The sequence below is a fragment of the Rana temporaria genome, chromosome 2 (assembly GCF_905171775.1).
Source record: "Rana temporaria chromosome 2, aRanTem1.1, whole genome shotgun sequence".
Taxonomy (NCBI): Eukaryota; Metazoa; Chordata; class Amphibia; order Anura; family Ranidae; genus Rana; species Rana temporaria.
Window position 1 is genome coordinate 452,014,571 of NC_053490.1, and position 18,267 is coordinate 452,032,837.

An 18,267-nucleotide genomic window follows, 5' to 3' on the forward strand; every position below is an offset into this window, starting at 1 on the left:
AAGAGGATTTAAAAAAAAAAAGAAGAAGAAGAATCAGCACGAGGGACACATTCCACTGACTGTAATTTGTAATTTCCCTTGTGCTGATTTTTTTTCTTTTGGCTGTACTTAGCCTATAAAGGGGTTGAAGACTTTCTCCAAAATATCAGCCATACCTGAATGCTGACTTCTTCCTTACATTGTTTTAGTGTGTTACGCCTCAGAACTTCTCCTTTGGGTAGTACCTATGGAGCAAATATATAAATGTAGGTAAATGTAAAGTGGCATATTGGTAAAATCAGGTGTCCAAATACATGATTACACAGCTCACAATTGGCCCTAATTACTGTCAGTTGCCTAATCTGCAAACTGGCAGTAATATTTTAACAAACTGTGACTATGATTCTTAAAGAATTACTGCCAGTTACTGCCAGTTTTCAGATTAGGGAACTGGCAGTAATTAAGACCAGTTGTGAGTTGGTGTACAGAGGTATGCCAGTGTTTTGAGTGGAGTATATCTGTGAGATATGGTGAGAACTACCTGAATTTGTGGCCCCTGTTGGTAATGTTACCAAAACTGGCAAAAATGCTTGCCTGTATTAGGTACAGGTAGTTACATCTGGTTAATCTGGTTGAAAAAATACAAGTTTATCCAGTTCAACCAACAGAGAGAAAAAATGAACACATACACACAAACTGAAAAACCTCCATATTCACTATTCAATACCCAAAGTTGATCCAGAGGAAGGCAAAAAAAAAAACCCCTAATAAAGCATGATTTAATTTCCTCCAGTGGGGAAAAAATTCTTTCTTGATCCCCAAAAAGACATTTGGATATAAATACTAGTATCCAGTTAAATTATATGCATTTAGGAAAGAATTCAGGCTTTTTCTACTGAGCTGGCCAGAAACAGCTCATGAGGGAGTCTATTCCACATTTTCAAACTCTTATGCCCTGTACACACGATCACTTTTTGTCATGAAAGAAAATGACATTTTTCATCATGAAAAAAAACAAAGTTTTTCCAAAGTCATCATAAAAAACGATGTTGCCCACACACCATCGTTTTTGAAAAATGATGAACAAAGCGCGGTGACGTACAACACGTACGACGGCACTCTAAAGGGGAAGTTCTATTCGCCTTTGGGCTGCTTTTAGCTGGTTACTTGTTACAGCGTGATGAATGTGCTTACTCCATTATGAATGGTAGTTTTACCTGAATGAGCGCTCCCGTCTCATAACTTGCTTCTGGGCATGCGCAGGTTTAAAACGTCGTTTTAGCCCACACATGATCATTTTTTACAACACAAAAAACGACATTTTCAAAAATGACATAAAAAATTGAAGCATGTTCGAATTTTTTGGCGTCTTTCAGAAGACGGAAAACGATGTGAAGCCCACACACGATCATTTTAAATGACGTTTTTAAAAATGTAATTTTATTTCATGCCGAAAAATGACCGTGTGTACGCGGCATCATGCCTTGTACACAAGATTGGAATTTCCGATCGAAAAAGTCAGACAGACTTTTTCCATCGGATATTCCGATCGTGTGTAGCCCCATCAGAGTTTTTTCATTGGATATTCCGATGAATTCCATAGGAGTTTAAATATAGAACATGTTCTATTTTACTCGGTCGGAATTCCAATGTGATTTGGCTGGGCAAAAGCCTGATTGTGTGTACAAGGCATAACTGTAAAAAAGACTTTCCGTTTTTGGAGATTAAATCTCTTTTCCTCCAGATGTAAAGAGTGCCTCTTTTTCCTCTGTGATGACCTTAAAGGATAAGTTGACCTTTTTGTCTGAATATGGGTGTAACATGTTTCGAACGAACTGGTCCGTGAACCTCCCTGATCCAACAGCTAACCCACCCGGCCGTATCACTCATTCACAGTGTCCTGTGAATGGAAAACGACTTCCTGCCAGATTGTATCTGCTTGCCCGTATGGGATGTTCGGGCACACAGATACACTGGCAAATCTGCTGGAGAGCTGAATGGCACCAGCGATCTACTAATTGCTGGTGCAATGCTTTACATTTTTAAAAAAAAATAAAAATAATAAATGAACATTTTTTTACCTGCACAACATAACCTTTAAAGTGAATAATTCTAAACCAAGTTCACTATATAGACCACTTATGTATTTATACACAGTGATCATATGACCCCTTAATCTCCTCTTCTCAAGAGAGAATAAATTCAGTTCAGCTAATCTTTCCTCATAGCTGAGCCCCTCTCCATGCCTCTTATCAGTTTGGTTGCCCTTCTCTGCACTTTTTCCAATTCCCTGATATCCTTTTTGTGAACTGGTGCCCAAAACTGAACTGCATATTCCAAATGAGCTATTAATGATTTGTACAAGGGCAAAATGATGCCTCTCTCTCTCTCTCTCTCTCTCTCTCTCTCTCTCTCTCTCTCTCTCTCTCTGCAGTTCATACCTCTCTTAATACAAGAATAGATTTTTTTTTTGCTTACTTTGGAAACTGCAGCTTGGCACTGCATGCTATTGATCTACCAAAACACCCAGATCCTTCCCCACCATTGATTCCCCCGGTTCTAAATGAAACTACCACAAAAAAGAGCCACTATGACTTTAATGATTTCCCCTGATTATGTACTTTTTTTCAGGGCCGACTCTGGCAAGTTAGAGGAAATTATGAATCTTCTAACCTTTAAAGCAAAGATCTTCTGTTCTGCGCAGTTTAAGACCTTCAGTACTGGACCAATGGATCCTTTAGCAACACATCCTAGAATCTATGGAGGATACATTCACACATAAATTTATAATGTTAGGCCAACATTAGATGAATCCCTCTTTGAGATTGCTGAGATATCTGTTTTTGCATTGCTTGTCAACTCAGTTTCACCACAACCATTTCTCCAAAGTCTGCTATGTGGGATTTTGGTGTTACAGAAATTTGCTAACACACTGGAAAATATCTATGTGGTTGGTACCAGGGCCGCCATCAGGAATTTTGGGGCCCCTTACACAGCTTCAGGCATGGGCCCCCTGGAGCAGAGAACCAGGGGGGGGGGGGGTGCCGCAAGTTGAGGAGCAGGGGGGGTGCCACCGCGAATTGAGAAGCGAAGGGGCTTTGTTGGGTGCTGACAAAAAAAACGGGGGATGCCATCCGGGCCCCTTACAGGTCGGGGGGGGGGGGCTTTGGGTGCTGACGAACAAAAAAAAATGGGGGATGCCATCCGGGCCCCTTACAGGTGGCTTTTGGGTGCTGACGAACAAAGAAAAAATCCTTACAGGTGTACTGCCTGTAGCCCCCTGATGGCGGCCCTGGGTGGTACTGAGTACCACTGACAAATTCCACTTGATGCATGTGTGGCCAGACCTCCCTCAAAGCCGAAGTTTAGCTATTTCTTTTTTTCTGCACAGTTTTAGTCATATTACTTACCAGTTGTGCCAGGACCCACCCCCTTCTTCCTTTCCCTCCATTGAAAAAGTTATTTGATTTCTTTCACTACCTATCTCTGAATGTAGTAAAGGATCCTGTGGATCATTAGTCTTTCCCCCATTTAGAAATCATGTACAGGCAGTGTACACAATAAAATAATATGTCTCAATGGAGGAAGCGGAGGTTCCCTGGTGCAACTTATTCACAGCTACTCAGGTCAGAGCCCAAGGCTTTAAACCAGGGATCCTCAAACTACGACCCTCCAGCTGTTGCGGAACTACAAATCCCATGAGGCATTGTAAAACTCTGACATTCACAGACATGACTAGGCATGATGGGAATTATAGTTCCTGAACACCTGGAGGGCCGTAGTTTGAAGACCCATGCTTCAAACCATCGCAATGCTGGAAGTTCAGAGATGGGAAGAGCGCGGGGCATCCCTGCAGTGAAGATTTTTACATAATCCAACAGCCTGCATAATGCATGCTACTTCTTTACAGGTAAGTGTTGCGACTAAAGCTGTACAGAAAATAAGATAATTAAGCTAAATGTCAGTTTTAATATTATGCTATACATTTGGGTTAATTAACTGCATTTAAAAGACTATACACTCTACAAGGACATTTTTACTTTGCAATTAATTTCCATTAGTTTACTGAATGAGGTGCAGCTCTGCTGACTTCTACCATCCAATCATGTGTCAGCTAAAATACTTTTTTTTTTTTTTTTACTTTTCACTGTACATGATTGGTATTCTTTGAAAAAAAATATTCCCTTAGATCCTTTTCACACTGAGGTGCTTTGCAGGCGCTATAACGCTAAAAATAGCGCCTGCAAAGTGCCCTGAAAGAGCGGTTCCAAAAATTCCAGTGTGAAAGCCAAAGGGCTTTCACACTGGAGCGGTGCGCTAGCAGGACAGTAAAAACAGTCCTGCTAGCAGCATCTTTGAGGCACTGTAGGAGCGTGAATATCAAGATCAATGGGCAGCGCCGCTGAACCGCCGGTGCTTTGCGGGCGGTTTAAACCCTTTCTCGGAAGGGGCCTAACACAGTGAAAGATTCTTTGCAAAGTGGGCAACCTATTTAAAGGGGTTGTAAAGGAAAAATAAATGTTCCCTAAATAGCTTCCTTTACCTTAGTGCAGTCCTTTCTTCACTTACCGCATCCTTCTATTTTGCTTTTAAATATCCTTATTTCTTCTGAGAAATCCTCACTTCGTGTTCTTCTGTCTGTAACTACACACAGTAATGCGAGGCTCTCTACCTGGTGTGGAGAAAGCCTCTTGAGGGGGGAGGGGGCGAGCAGGAGGGTCAGGACGCCCACTAACACACAGCTCCTTTCTCTATCTGCAAAGTAGAGAGTGTCATGACCCTCCTGCTGGCCCCCTCCCCCCTCAAGAGGCTTTCTCCACACCAGGGAGAAAGCCTTGCATTACTGTGTGGAGTTACAGACAGAAGAACAGGAAGTGAGGATTTCTCAGAAGAAATAAGGACATTTAAAAGCAAAATGGAAGGATGAGGTAAGTGAAGGAGAGTGCACTAAGGTAAAGGAAGCTATTTAGGGAAACATTTTTTTACCCTTACAACTCCTTTAAGTTCAGTAAATCAACCCCATTGTTTACTGGTGAAGAGGATTATTAAAATGACTCCTGAAAATTTTGTACCCTTGTCAATAAAAATACTTGGAAAAAATAATACCCCTGAAAAAATGTAGGTAGCTATTCCACCACTCCTGAAATCCAAGTTTTGTTTTAAATAAATCAGACATATCCTATGAAGGGATCTAATAGATATGGGCCAGGGGATTAATAGCAACTTGATTTATAATAGTAAACATAATATTACATAAATTGGTGTTTTTTCGAAATTTTTACTTTACTGTTATCATTCTGCAGTACTGAAAACACTTAAAAGCATACTTTTATATACACTGTACTTGTAGCTTTGTAGGTGAATGTTGTAACTGAAGAGAAGCAATAGGCAACAGACTTTTTACAATTCAAGTTGGAGAACACACATTGGCATTATATAGATTGTTTTCATGCTGAGCATTATATACAGCTGTGCTCAAAAATTTGCATACCCTCGCAGAAATTGTGAAATTTTGCCACTAATATTGAAAATATGACTGATCATGCCAAAAAACTCTCTTTTATTTGAGGATAGTGATCATATGAAGCAATTTTTTTAAGCACACAGTTGTTTGGCTCCTTTTAAGGCCTCGTACACACGACCGAACATGTCTGCTGAAACTGGTCCGTGGATCCGTGCATGCTAAGAAACATGTCCGCTGGAAGCCTGTCCGTCGGACATGTTCGGTCGTCTGTACGACTTACCGGACATGTCCGCTGGGCCGCCATCCCTCGCATGCGTCGAAGTGATTCGACGTATGCGTGGAAGCATTGACGTCACTGCGCTGTCTGTCCGCGCGGATTTCGGTTTGGTGGTGTGTACAACCATCAGACCGAAATCTCCGAGCGGACATGTCCGATGAAAACGGTCTGGCGGACCGTTTTCATCGGACTGTCCGCTCGTCTGTACGGGACCTTAATCATGATGATAACAAAAAATCACCCAAATGGCTCTGATCAAAAGTTTGCATACCCTGGAGTGTTTGGCCTTGGGAATTGGGCCTCGTACACACGACTGGACATGTCCGCTGAAACTGGTCCGCGGACCAGTTTCACAGGACAGATCCGATCGTGTGTACAGGCTAGCGGACAGATATCCAGCGGACAAAAGTCTCTTAGCATGCTAAGAAACTTGTCCGCTGGAGAGCTGTCCGTCGGACATGTCCGCTGGTTAGTACGTCTAACCAGCGGACCGAAATCCCGCACATGCGTCTAATTGATTCGACGCATGGGTGAAAGTATTGAACTCGCGCGATAGAGAACGTCGGTGTCGTCTACGTCACCGTGTTCTCTGTCCGCGGGGATTTCGGTTTGATGGTGTGTACAGCCATCAGACCGAAATCTCCGAGCGGACACGTCCGATGAAAACGGTCCGCGGACCGTTTTCATCGGACATGTCCCCTCGTGTGTACGGGGCCTTAGTGTCTGTGTATAAATTGTCAATGAGTTTGTTAGCTTTTACAAAAATGCACTGAACAGACTAGACACTGAGCCATGAGGTGCAGAAAAGAATAGCCAAAAGGCCTGTGTAAACAAGATAATGAAACTTTACAAAGATGGAAAAGAATATAAAAATATATCAAAAGCCTTAAATTTGCCTGTAAGTACTGTTCTCTTGATCTGATCTCTTGATACCAAGCCAAGGTCAGTTAGACCAAGAAATATTGCAGCCACAAGTACCAGAGGAATTGTTTGGTGTGGTTGTTTTTAAGGAGCACAGTGCAAACAGTGCAGATAAGGGCAGCACAGTGGTGCAGTGAGTAGCACTTTCGCCTAGCAGCAAAAAGGGTCGCTGGTTCGAATCCCGACCACAACACCATCTGCCTGGAGTTTGCATGTTCTCCCTGTGCATGCGTGGGTTTCCTCCGGGTACTCCAGTTTCCTCCCACACTCCAAAGACATGCTGGTAGGTAAATTGGATCTTGTCCAAATTGGCCCAGTATATATATGTATATCTGTGTGTATGACTGTGTGTCCCAAGCGTGTCATGATCCTACGGGGTAAAATGACCGCACCAGCCAAGCAGACTCTGGCTGGAAAAAGCGCCCAGAGGCGATTCAGTTCGCATGAGTTGCGCTATACAAGTCATTCATTCATTCAAGGTGACTCAGGTGCATAAATAAAATCACAACGTAAATTCTGCTCTCGTGGCTCAGTATCTAGTCTGCTCAGTGCATTCACGTGCAAGCTAGCAAACTCATTGACAATTTATACACACACACCAATTGCAATTTAAAAAGCCAAAGATGAGGGAAATTAAACTTTAATTGCCAAGGCCAAACATTCCAGTGTACATAAACTTTTGATCAGGGCCATCTCTGTAATTTCTGTTATCATTATAAATTAAAAAGAAGCCACACAATTGTGTGATAATAAATGGCTATGTATGATCACTATCCTTAAATACAATTTTCTGGAATGATCAGTCATATATTTATGTTTCAATAGTTTTTATTAATTTTCTTCAAGAATAAAAGAAATACATATCAGCGTTGCTTTTTTCTATAAGTAGCTATATGACAATCTGTTAAACTTCACAAAGTGCCAAAGCCTATTGGGATTTCAACCTCCCATATCATATGAAAAACCACATCATATAATTGGCAAATTAGACGCTATTAAATCGCATTTCAGATATGTAAAAAAGAGGTAGTATTCCTAGAGAGAAGTCAGTCATATATTTAATATTAATGCCAACATTTTACGATTTCTGCCAGGGTATGCAAGCTTTTGAGCACAGCTCTACCACATACTATCTATACGATAGCTCGTATTCTTCGTAGCACATCACATTGCATCATTGCACTTTTACTACAAGACCTTTAACTCTGGCTGCACAGCTGGAGACCACACTGGAAATTCAGGCAAGAATAAGGATACGCAATGTGGGAGAGGTCGCTCTGTGACTTTTGTTTCTGGAAGGCTAGTCTGATGTGATGTCTTAAACCTGTCCTTTATTGTTCGGCCAGTCGCCCACAGCTGACCAAAACCTGGTGTTGCCAAGCTGTCCCCACTCAACAGCCCTTTCCAAGAAGGAACCCAAAGGTTGGGCGACACAGAAGTGCAGCCCTAAAAGAAGAAGAAACTAAACTTTAAAAAAGAAGGATTATCCAAATAAAAAGTCTTCAAAATACTTAGATACACAATTCAGTAAATCAATTCAAACACCCCCAGGAAAATTATGAAATATTTTGAAACCAAAATAGATACTTTAATACACTGTAGAGGAGTATGAGACAAAGTAGATAATATATACACTTTAAAAAGTTTATTACACTGTCCTACATTCCAGTATCATATTTGCTTTAATGAAAGGGTGACACCTTAAATGTAATCAACCTTGATAAACAGTATCCACTTCTCCATCAACTTAATTGTGAGAAAAATATACACCATTTATAAAAATGATGAGCACGTAATGGCTTTGTCCATACAGCTACCCGGAGACACAATTTTAAATTCAATTTTAAAGTTATGAATCTATTAAGTATAAATAATGTCTATTTTATATGATGTTTGTTCCCCCCTACATCTATTACCCCTACCTTGGTGTCACTGCTGGTGGCTCCCATTTCATGTCTTCAGTTAGTGTACACGCAGATCAGATTTTGTGCTTTCAAGCCAAACACTTTCTGATCTCTGAGAGGAGTCACATGTACTGGTAATCCGCTTTAGCTGGACAAACAATTTTAATCTGCTGCTAAGTACTGGCCTTTGCTTATGCATCCAGTGCTGCATTATTCATGAGTGTATTTCTTATACATATCATACATGGTGGTGGTCATTATTCATGAGTGTAATTCTTATACATATCATACATGGTGGTGGTCATTATTCATGAGTGTATTTCTTATACATATCATATATGGTGATGGTCTGTCCACCACAGTGCCCTCTTGGCAAAATAAAAGCAACTGAAACATTACTTATTAAACTACATCCGTGGCACAACTTTTGTTCCTATTATTTTCTTTTTTTTATCACAGTAAAACCTTGGTTTGCGAGCATAATTCATTCCAGAAACATGCTTGTAATCCAAAGTGCTTGTATAGCAAAGCATTTTTTTTACAGGGTATAAAAGAGAAGAGAGACACCTCTAAAGCCTCATACACACGATCAGTCCATACGATGAGAACAGTCCGAAGGACCGTTGTCATCGTTTAACCGATGAAGCTGACTGATGGTCCGTCGTGCTTACACACCATCAGTTAAAAAAACTATCGTGTCAGATCGCGGTGACGTAAAACACAACGACGTGCTTAAAAAAACGACGTTTAATGCTTCCAAGCATGCGTCGAGTTGATTCTGAGCATGCGCGGGTTTTTAACCGATGCTTTTGCATACTAACGATCGTTTTTGACCTATCGGCTACCAGTCCATCGGTAAAATTTTAAAGCAAGTTCTCATTTTTTTGACCGAAGGTTAAATAACCTATGGGGCCTACACACGATCGGTTTGGACTGATGAAAACGGTCCTTCAGACCGTTGTCCTCTGGCTATCCTATCGTGTGTACGAGGCCTTAGTGTAGCAATAAGATGCTAAATGTTGTACCTTCATTAAATGTAACCATATTGCTACACTTAGAGGCTCCTCTCTTCTGTTTTATACTCAGTTGTGACATGACACTACTCTTATATCAAGACATCGCTTGTATATCAAGGCAACATTTATTAAAACATTTTGCTTGTCTTGCAAAATGCTCTCAAACCAAGGTTTTACTGTAATTCCCATTATTTCTGTATATTTCCCCTTGAAATGTCGTGAGGAAAACCCCTATTCTGCCATTGATATATATGGTGAGAAAAATCCCTATGCTTCCATTGGTATAAATATTGAGGAAAACCCCTATGCTGCCATTGGTATATATATATTGAGAAAAACCCCTATGCTTCCATTGGTATAAATATTGAGGAAAACCCCTATGCTGCCATTGGTATATATGTATATATATATATATATATATATATATATATATATATATATATTTTTTTTTTGAGGAAAACCCCTATGCTGCCATTGGTATATATATATTGAGGAAAACCCCTATGCTGCCATTGGTATATATATATTGAGGAAAATCCCTATGTTGCCATTGGTTAACCTTGCTAGTTTTCTGCAGGTAGTATGCAGCTTCAGTACTTTTTGAATCACTGACCTAGAACAAGCATTCATGCAGTGAAACTGGAACTCTAAATCTGCTTGCCGGTTCGGGAGTCCTTGATTCAAAGTATTAAAAACTCTGGAAGGACATGGCAGTCCTGCAATTGGCATTTTAAAAAATCGCCAATGGCAACCTAAAGATTGTGTTCACTAAAGGTGATATTTTAAATATATCAACTGCTACAACAAGCCACTGTTCTGTAATGGTATCAGCCAAATAATTAGACAAATAGCGTCAAGCAACTTTATTGTGATGGTTACTGATGTATGAAGGGGGATTGACAATATAGATAGAATGGTAGGAAAGTATGCAATAATGTTGAACAAAGGTTAATGGTCAATGAAGCTATCTTATCCTCAGGAATAGTTTCCACACTCAACTACTGGCAGCACAATACAATACATCAGAGTTTTGAAACAGATACATAAAGAAAACAATGCTCAGGGATTTGTAAGGTGCCAAAACACAACACATTTTTTTTAGATAAAAATACAATATTTTAATGGACTTTACAATAAAAAATACATTTTTAAAGGTAAAAAAAAAAAAAAAAACATCAAGATAACATCCATGTGGTCTGTGCATGTAGTTACTTCAACATTAGACATGTGCACAGAAACATTTTTCGTTTTTTTTGTTCCGTTTCGTATCGTTCCGTAGGTTCGTTCCCGTTCGTTTTTCGTAAGACGCCCGTTTTACTGTTCGTTGCCGTTCGTTTTTCGTACGACGCGATTTTTTCATATTCCGATCGTTTCGTATTTTGGTTACCGTTTTATTTTCGTACATGCGGGATGGTTCGTTATTCTGTTTAATTCATGTTCGTTACTTGTTAGAAAATACTTTCGTAAATATATCGCGGGATTCGCGGCACTTTCAACACGCGGCTCATCCATATTAACTATTGTTAAGCCCCATACACTTGGTCAGACTTTTTTAACAACAAACATAAAAACGATCATTTTACCGAACGTTCGTTCGTTTTTAAACTCCATCAGAAAACCATTTTTGGGTTGCAGGTTCAAAAGTCTGGCCAACTGATCTCTCCCTTCAGACGAAAATCCACAGAAAAGTTTATTTGGCTTTACTGTACTACTGTACTCAGCACAAAAGAGAAGCTGCTTCACTAACTAACTACACTCACTGTCCATTCAAAAAAACGAAAATGACATCTTATAACAAAAGATTTGCATTCTGTATTTTGAAACCAAATTACGAACAGAAAAAAGGAATTAAGAATACAGAATACAAATCTTTTGTTATAAGATGTCATATGAACATACAAACAGAAAAAGGATTCAAACAAAATACAGAATGAAAATATTTTGTTATAGATGTCATATGAACATACGAGTGAAAATCTAAATACGAACAGAACAAGGATTCAAACAAAATACAGAATGCAAGTCTTTTGTTATAGATGTCATATTCGTTCTTTTGCCGTTTTCGTTTTGTCGTATTTTCGTCGGATCGTTCGTTCGTATTTGCGGTTGTTCGTTATGCGACTCATTCGTAATCTCGTCGTTTTCGTATTTTGGTGCTTAAATTTTTTCGTATGTACACATTATTCTGCGGGTACGAAAATGAAAATTTTCGTACGAAAATAACATTCGTACGAACGGGAATGCACATATCTATTCAACATGTTTCGCCAATCATTGCCTTTTTGGGAGATCTGTAAGTACTACATATTGCACCAGTGCAATTAGAAAATAAACACAATCACTAAGATGTATATCATATAGATCAAACACTCTTTGGACTTTTCATATGCAATTGATATACTGTATTATAATCCAAATAAGAGACAAAAAAAAATTGTTTGTGCAAGTCAATCAATAAATAAATCAGCTGGAGGACATCTCACAAAAAAAGTGAAATTATATCAACGCAGCAAGATGATCTGCATCCTTCACGCATTTAAATGTCATCCCTGGAAGTACTGGTAGGCCATAGGAACATGGCCGGATTAAGAGCATCATGGGCCTGGTGCTGAGAACTTTGGTGGGCCTTTTCATGCAAATAAATACAATGAAAATGCAAACATTTTTGTTAAAACAAATTAAATACTTAAACAAATAAATTAAATAGAGAGGAGGGTGAAAGGGTGGGGGAGACATAGATAGAGGGGGGTGAGAGAGAGAGGAAGGTTGAGAGAGATAGAGTCCTCTATTGTATAGACCAGTCATAGGTAGGGGCATTGAATTTTGTTTGTTGTATTTATGTCATTGTGGTCAGGCAGCACACTGGCGCCTTTGTTTCCATGTGCGGAGTGTGCGCCTGCCCCTTTAATGAGAGCTGGGCTACCTCTAGTCACCTGCCTCTTATCTATCTATCAGCAGTCCTGTGCTCCTACTTAGGAGATTTAAAATGCAATGTTGTAGTTAGGACTGCAGTATACAGAGCGCCTTGACGGGGCCTGCAGCTTACACATACATTTGCAAATGCGTGCAACTAAACCTCTGTTTTTAACGCACACAGTTAGACAGGTGAATTTGGTTGGTTGCTGATTGGTCGGTAAGTTTGAGCCTGGATATTCTATGTTTTTGTATGAGAGAGATAGAGTGTCAGGGCTGGCTTCTTGCCACTCTCTTCTCAGTGCTGAAAGCTGCTCAGCTGTCAGTTAATTACCAGCCACTCATTGTTTCCACAGTGACTCACCTGGTTACCATTACCTGCCTCATTAGTCCAGCCTATAGCCAGACCCTTTTTTCTATTTAAACTGCCTTGCTCATTCTTTCCCTGCCTTTGCCTGGTCAACATATTCAGTGTGTCTCTGCTGTGTACCTGTTATGACTTTGCCTGGCTGTTTTTTCAGGTGGTATAGCATCGCTTTTTTTTGTAGCGCTGTACCGCCTGAAAAACTCCTCAATGTGAAAGGGGTCTAAATGAATCAGTTTCATTCAGTAAAAATGGTCGCTTATACCAGTGAAATTCAAAAGAGAAGTCTAAAAGTGTCACAACTGTAAATCCCAGTAACTCCCTTGTTGAAAGTGATTCTGTACTTTAATGGACGTGCCATCCAGTGTTATCCTCCACCAATCACACTAAATTAACTCACTAGAGTTAATGGCTGGTAATATTATTAACCAGTAACTGCGTCTCTGAACAATCTCCAGATTTAATCCACAACAATGCTTCACTTCCGCTCCGGGAAAACGTATAATGAAACGTGTAGCGAAGGGCAAGGAAGCTGACATCACCATGCTAGCCAGGATCATACTCGCCGGCTTGCAGCATCGAGTAGCGGCCAGAGACGATTGGCAACAATACTAAGCGCTGATTCCTTAGTGTCAGGCGAGACACTTGAAAAATGTGAGTGTGTTATTTTACTGTTATCACACTATGTGAGTCTTCAGTCTTCCATTTTATACCTATGTGGGACCTGTATGAGATACTCGAAAAGGACAACCTGCAGAGAAGCATTGTTGTGGATCAAATCAGGAGATTGTTTAGAGGCGCAATTGCTGGTTTATAATATTACCATTAAAGAGGTGTTCCACTCATTTTTTATTTTTATTAAAAGTCAGCAGCTACAAAAAGTGTAGCTGCTAGCTTTTAATAAACATACACTCACCTGCTCCACGTTCCAGCGACGCGCCGGCTGGGGCTCCGCTCCTCTCCCCCCCTCTCCGGCCGGCGTCTTCATTCTAAGTGTGGGCACCCGGCCGTGACAGCTTTCGGCTTCACGGCCGGGCACCCACTGCACATGCACGAGCGGTGCTGCGCCATCCGATTCGACAGGCGATCGCCTGGGACCTGTCACGTGTACCAGGCGATCGCCTACAGGGAGGGGCTGCCAAAAGGCAATTAGACTATTCGCCTTTGCAGCCCCTCGGCGGAAGGAGGAAGTGGGACAGAAAGTCCCACTCCTCCTGAAGCCCCCACTCCCCCCCCCCAAAAAAAATTACATGCCAAATGTGGCATGTAAGTGGGCGAGGAGTGGATTAAGCGGAAGTTCCACTTTTGGGTGGAACTCCGCTTTAACTCTGGTGAGTTAATTTAGTGTGATTGGTGGAGGATTACACTGGGTGGCACGACCATTAAATCACAGAATCACTTTCAACAAGGGAGTCACAGAGATTTACAGTTGTGACACTTTTGGATCATTTCATGGACTATTTTTCCTTTGATGTTTACATATTTGATCTTTCAGATTATTGCACATATATTTCATGTCATTATGTATTTTTGATTTTGGATATTCTATGAGAACTTTATAAATGTAAAATTTTGCACTCTGTTCCATAGAGCAACTTGCACTTTATTTTGCACATTAAGATTTTGTTTAAGAGGTATTTATAAAATAGGGGAAGTTTACACTATAAGACACAATATTTATTCGTTTTGGGAGGTTTATGCAGAGGGACTCAAGACCAGCAATGCTTTCAGATACTTATCCATCATGGCATACCATCAGGGTGGTGTCTGATTGGTCCCAAATTTATTCTGCAACAGAGCAAAAAGCCCAGACAATCATTCAATGTTAAGAATGATCTTCAGTGTAAAGAACAAGTTGTCCTGGAAATGATGATTTGGCCCCTACAGAACCCTGATCTCAACTTCATCAAGCCTGTCTGGGAATGCATGGACCCACCCTAAGTGCTTGCTGGATCTGTTCCCGTTCAGAGAAGGGATTTTGGCTATACCCACAGTGGATTTGCCAGTGCCCCAAACTAACATAGGAACTACTAGGCCAGTAAAGGGTGTTCCTATTTTCAAGGATTTTGCTGACCAACGGCTAGAATTTTTCCTTTATAACCCAGTTCTTGCTGGCACCCTGCTCTTCACCCTATTCTGAATATATGAATTACCAGCGCTAGCAGAATATTGAATATCAACTTGATAATGTGCTCAAAGAATATTGACCGTGATAATGTTATCAAAATGTATGTATACATATATCAGAAATCTGCTCGCATTTTGCGGGGCTGGCAAGTTATGGCTGCCTGGGAGCGAGGGGCGAACACCGCCGGCAGCCTGTGTGGAATGGGGGTCGCAAAGGGGAAGAGAGAGAGAGAGAGCAGCGCAAGGAACACAGCGATAACAGTTTATTTCAATTGCCGTGTTCCCTGCTGCTCGCTGTCAGATACAGCCCCTCCTCCTGGTCCTGGGACTTTGATAGACAGATCACCTGCCCAATCCCTGTCTGGGAACACATGGAGAGACAAAAGGATTTGAGGCAGCCTACATCCACAAATGATCAGTGGTTAGTTTTCCAAGATGTCTGGAACAACCTACCTACAGAGTTCCCTTAAAAACTGTGTGCAAATGTACCTAGACGAATTTATGCTGTTTTGAAGGCAATGGGTGGTCAGACTTGGATTTCTTTTCTGTTCATCTACTTTCCATTTTGTTAATTGATTAAAAATAAACTATCAACACTTCTATTTTTTTGAAAGCGTTATTCATTTACAGCATTTTTTCACACCGGTCAAAACTGTGGGAAGAGAGCAGAGAGACATCATCATCATGTAGCAGCATAGAGAAATGTATGTGGCCGAACCAACTATCCAGGAAGCCTTTAATGCATGGAACTTGAGAGGCAGGATGCAAATATACATTTTTTTCCCCTGTTGGGGCAAGCATGGAAACAGTATTGTATACCTTTTACAAAGGACAAGGGACATGAGTCCTAACATGAGGCATTTTATCCCCATGTGGGACTTTTCCTACCATTCTCATGGCCACATACAATCAAGTGGCCTACCACCATGTCATTGGGATTGTACCTGTTGTGATGTGCCACGTGTATGCAACTAACATTTATTTCCAAGAAAGTATTCTGAAAACTGGTAAGACTGTGTGTGTGCACATTAATGTATTCACATGTAAAGTGTTTGTGATTGCTGTAGGCAATCAGATAATGGCAGACTTGTAATGAATGCTGAAACCAAGAAAGTCTAATTTTTAAAGCAAAACAAATACCAGGGGAGTTTAACCTGTAGTATTGAGTGAAAATCTGAATAGCCTAGGAGCTGGCAGTAAGAGAGGCCCCCTCTTACAGAACACGTACCAGGTGTCCCGGCCCCTATATCTCACGGGACTCAGGTGTACGGCTGGACTTTCAGGGCCCTAATCTAAACCATGTTAAAACTGCAGGACCCTTTGTGAAGTGTGCTCCTGGCATTTGAGGGACTCTGGTCATGGGGATGGAGTGTAAAGGTCCTAAACCACAATTCATGCACATTTGGCAACTGGGTGTGAAAAGGATAGCCCTGTTTAATAGTAGGACCCCAGCTTTAGGGTTCCACCACATGGAGTAGATTGGGGGGTCTGCCTACATACTTGCCACGTTTTTTTTTCCTGCAACCAGTTTCCAAAACCTGCTTTTCATTGCCTTACTGGTTGCATCCCTCTGGCGTCGTTCTGCACTATACAGGGGGGATGACGAGGGACCATCCATATTCCAGGGAATCAGAAAATAGATGAGAGTGCAGGTAAGGAACAGGACCCACTGCATGGGTAAATCTTTTTGTCTCCTAAGTTTAGCTTTAAATGGCTCAGATTAAAAGGATAACTGTGCTTTCAGAGAAAGTAAAGTGATTACTTTGCCTATCCTCCAACCTAAAACAAACCCCCCCTCCCTCCCCACCCACCTACTTACCTGAATGAGCTTGCCTCTGGCTGAAATTTTCCTTTCCTTTGTGTGTCTGCACATTTGACACCCTTAGACTTCTACAGTGCATCCGGAAAGTATTTACAGCCCTTGACTTTATCCACATTTTGTTATGTTACAGCCTTATTCCAAAATAAATTCAATTCATTATTTCCCTCTAAATTCTACTAACAATATCCCATAAAAATAACGTGAAAAAAGGTTGTTTGAAATCTTTGCAAATTGATTAAAAATAAACTTAAAAAAAAAATCACATGTACATAAGTATATACATCCTTTTCCATAACACCCAAAATTTAACTCAGGTGCATCCTGCCACTGATCATCCTTTAAATGTTTCTACAACTTGGAGACCACCTGTGGTAAATGCAGTTGATTGAACATGATTTGGAAAGGCACACACCCTTCTATATAAGGTCCCACTTTTAACAGTGCATGTCAGAGCACAAACCAGAAAGTCCAAGGAATTGTCTGTAGACCTTCGAGACAGGACTGTATTGAGGCACAGATCTGGGAAAAAGTACAGAACAATTTCTGCAGCATTTAAGGTCCCAATGGGCACAGTGGCTTACATCATCTGTAAATGGAAGAGGTTTGGAACCACAAGGACTCTTCCTAGTGCGGGCCACCCAGCCAAAGCGATCGGAGAAGAAGTTGACCAAGAACCCGATGGCCACTCTGACAGAGCTCCAGCATTTCTCTGTGGAGAGGGAACTTTCCATAAGAACAACCATCTCTGCAGCATGTCACCAATTAGGCCTGTATGATAGAGTGGCCAGATGGAGTAAAAAGCACATGACAGTCCGCCTGGAGTTTGCAAAAAGGCACCTGAAGCACTTTCAGACCATGAGAAACAAAATTTCCAATTTCACAAACCAGTGTCGCAACTTCCGCCATCCATGGAACGCACAACGTCTATCGGCAACCCAGAACAAACGCTGATGCCTGTTTTACAGAGTTGTCCCATGAGCGGCTTTATTTGATTGCGCAATACATTTAGTACCAGCGGTACGTCACCGTTGCCTTTTTTTGGTTTTCCCATTATGATTTATCTACCTTGGTTCATCCACGTGAATACCCGTATGGAAGTTTCTCTGACAGTCCATTTTACATACACCTGATCTTTTAAATCACAGTTTTATTGACCCCAGGCTGGAAGGCTGAGGGTCCATTAACTCTGGTGAGTGGGGTCACAAGAGGGTAGTGTGGCACTTGAAACACTTTATCCTGAACCACAAAGCACTTTAATTTGGAGCACTTGGCACTTTATTTATTATATATGCAAGGCTGAAAATTTCAAGTCCTGAGCTACTCAGGCCTCAAGGGTTACTCACCACCAGTTGCCCCACATTCCACCCCTAAACATGCCCTCATAAATTATTTCATGAAATTACACTTAAAGTGGTTGTAAACCCACTATTTTGACTTTTACCTACAGGTAAGCCTATAATAAGGCTTACCCGTAGGCAAG

At 41.0% G+C, this 18,267-nt stretch overlaps 1 protein-coding gene across 2 annotated transcripts in view; it reads right to left on the bottom strand.

Moving 5' to 3' along the window:
* The window catches only part of RSKR (ribosomal protein S6 kinase related), a 49,444-nt gene extending 40,646 nt beyond the window's left edge, over positions 1–8,798 (bottom strand). Inside the window, exons 1-4 of one of the 2 annotated variants that reach the window (XM_040338512.1) lie at positions 8,564–8,798; positions 7,839–8,087; positions 2,653–2,736; positions 156–224 (exon numbers count right to left, since the gene is read on the bottom strand). In XM_040338512.1, the coding sequence (XP_040194446.1) occupies positions 156–224; positions 2,653–2,736; positions 7,839–8,087; positions 8,564–8,590 (429 nt within the window). In that variant the 5' untranslated portion in view covers positions 8,591–8,798. The remainder of the gene's footprint in view (positions 1–155; positions 225–2,652; positions 2,737–7,838; positions 8,088–8,563) is intronic. The other variant, XM_040338511.1, reaches the window with a different exon arrangement.
* Positions 8,799–18,267: the final 9,469 nt, after the last annotated feature.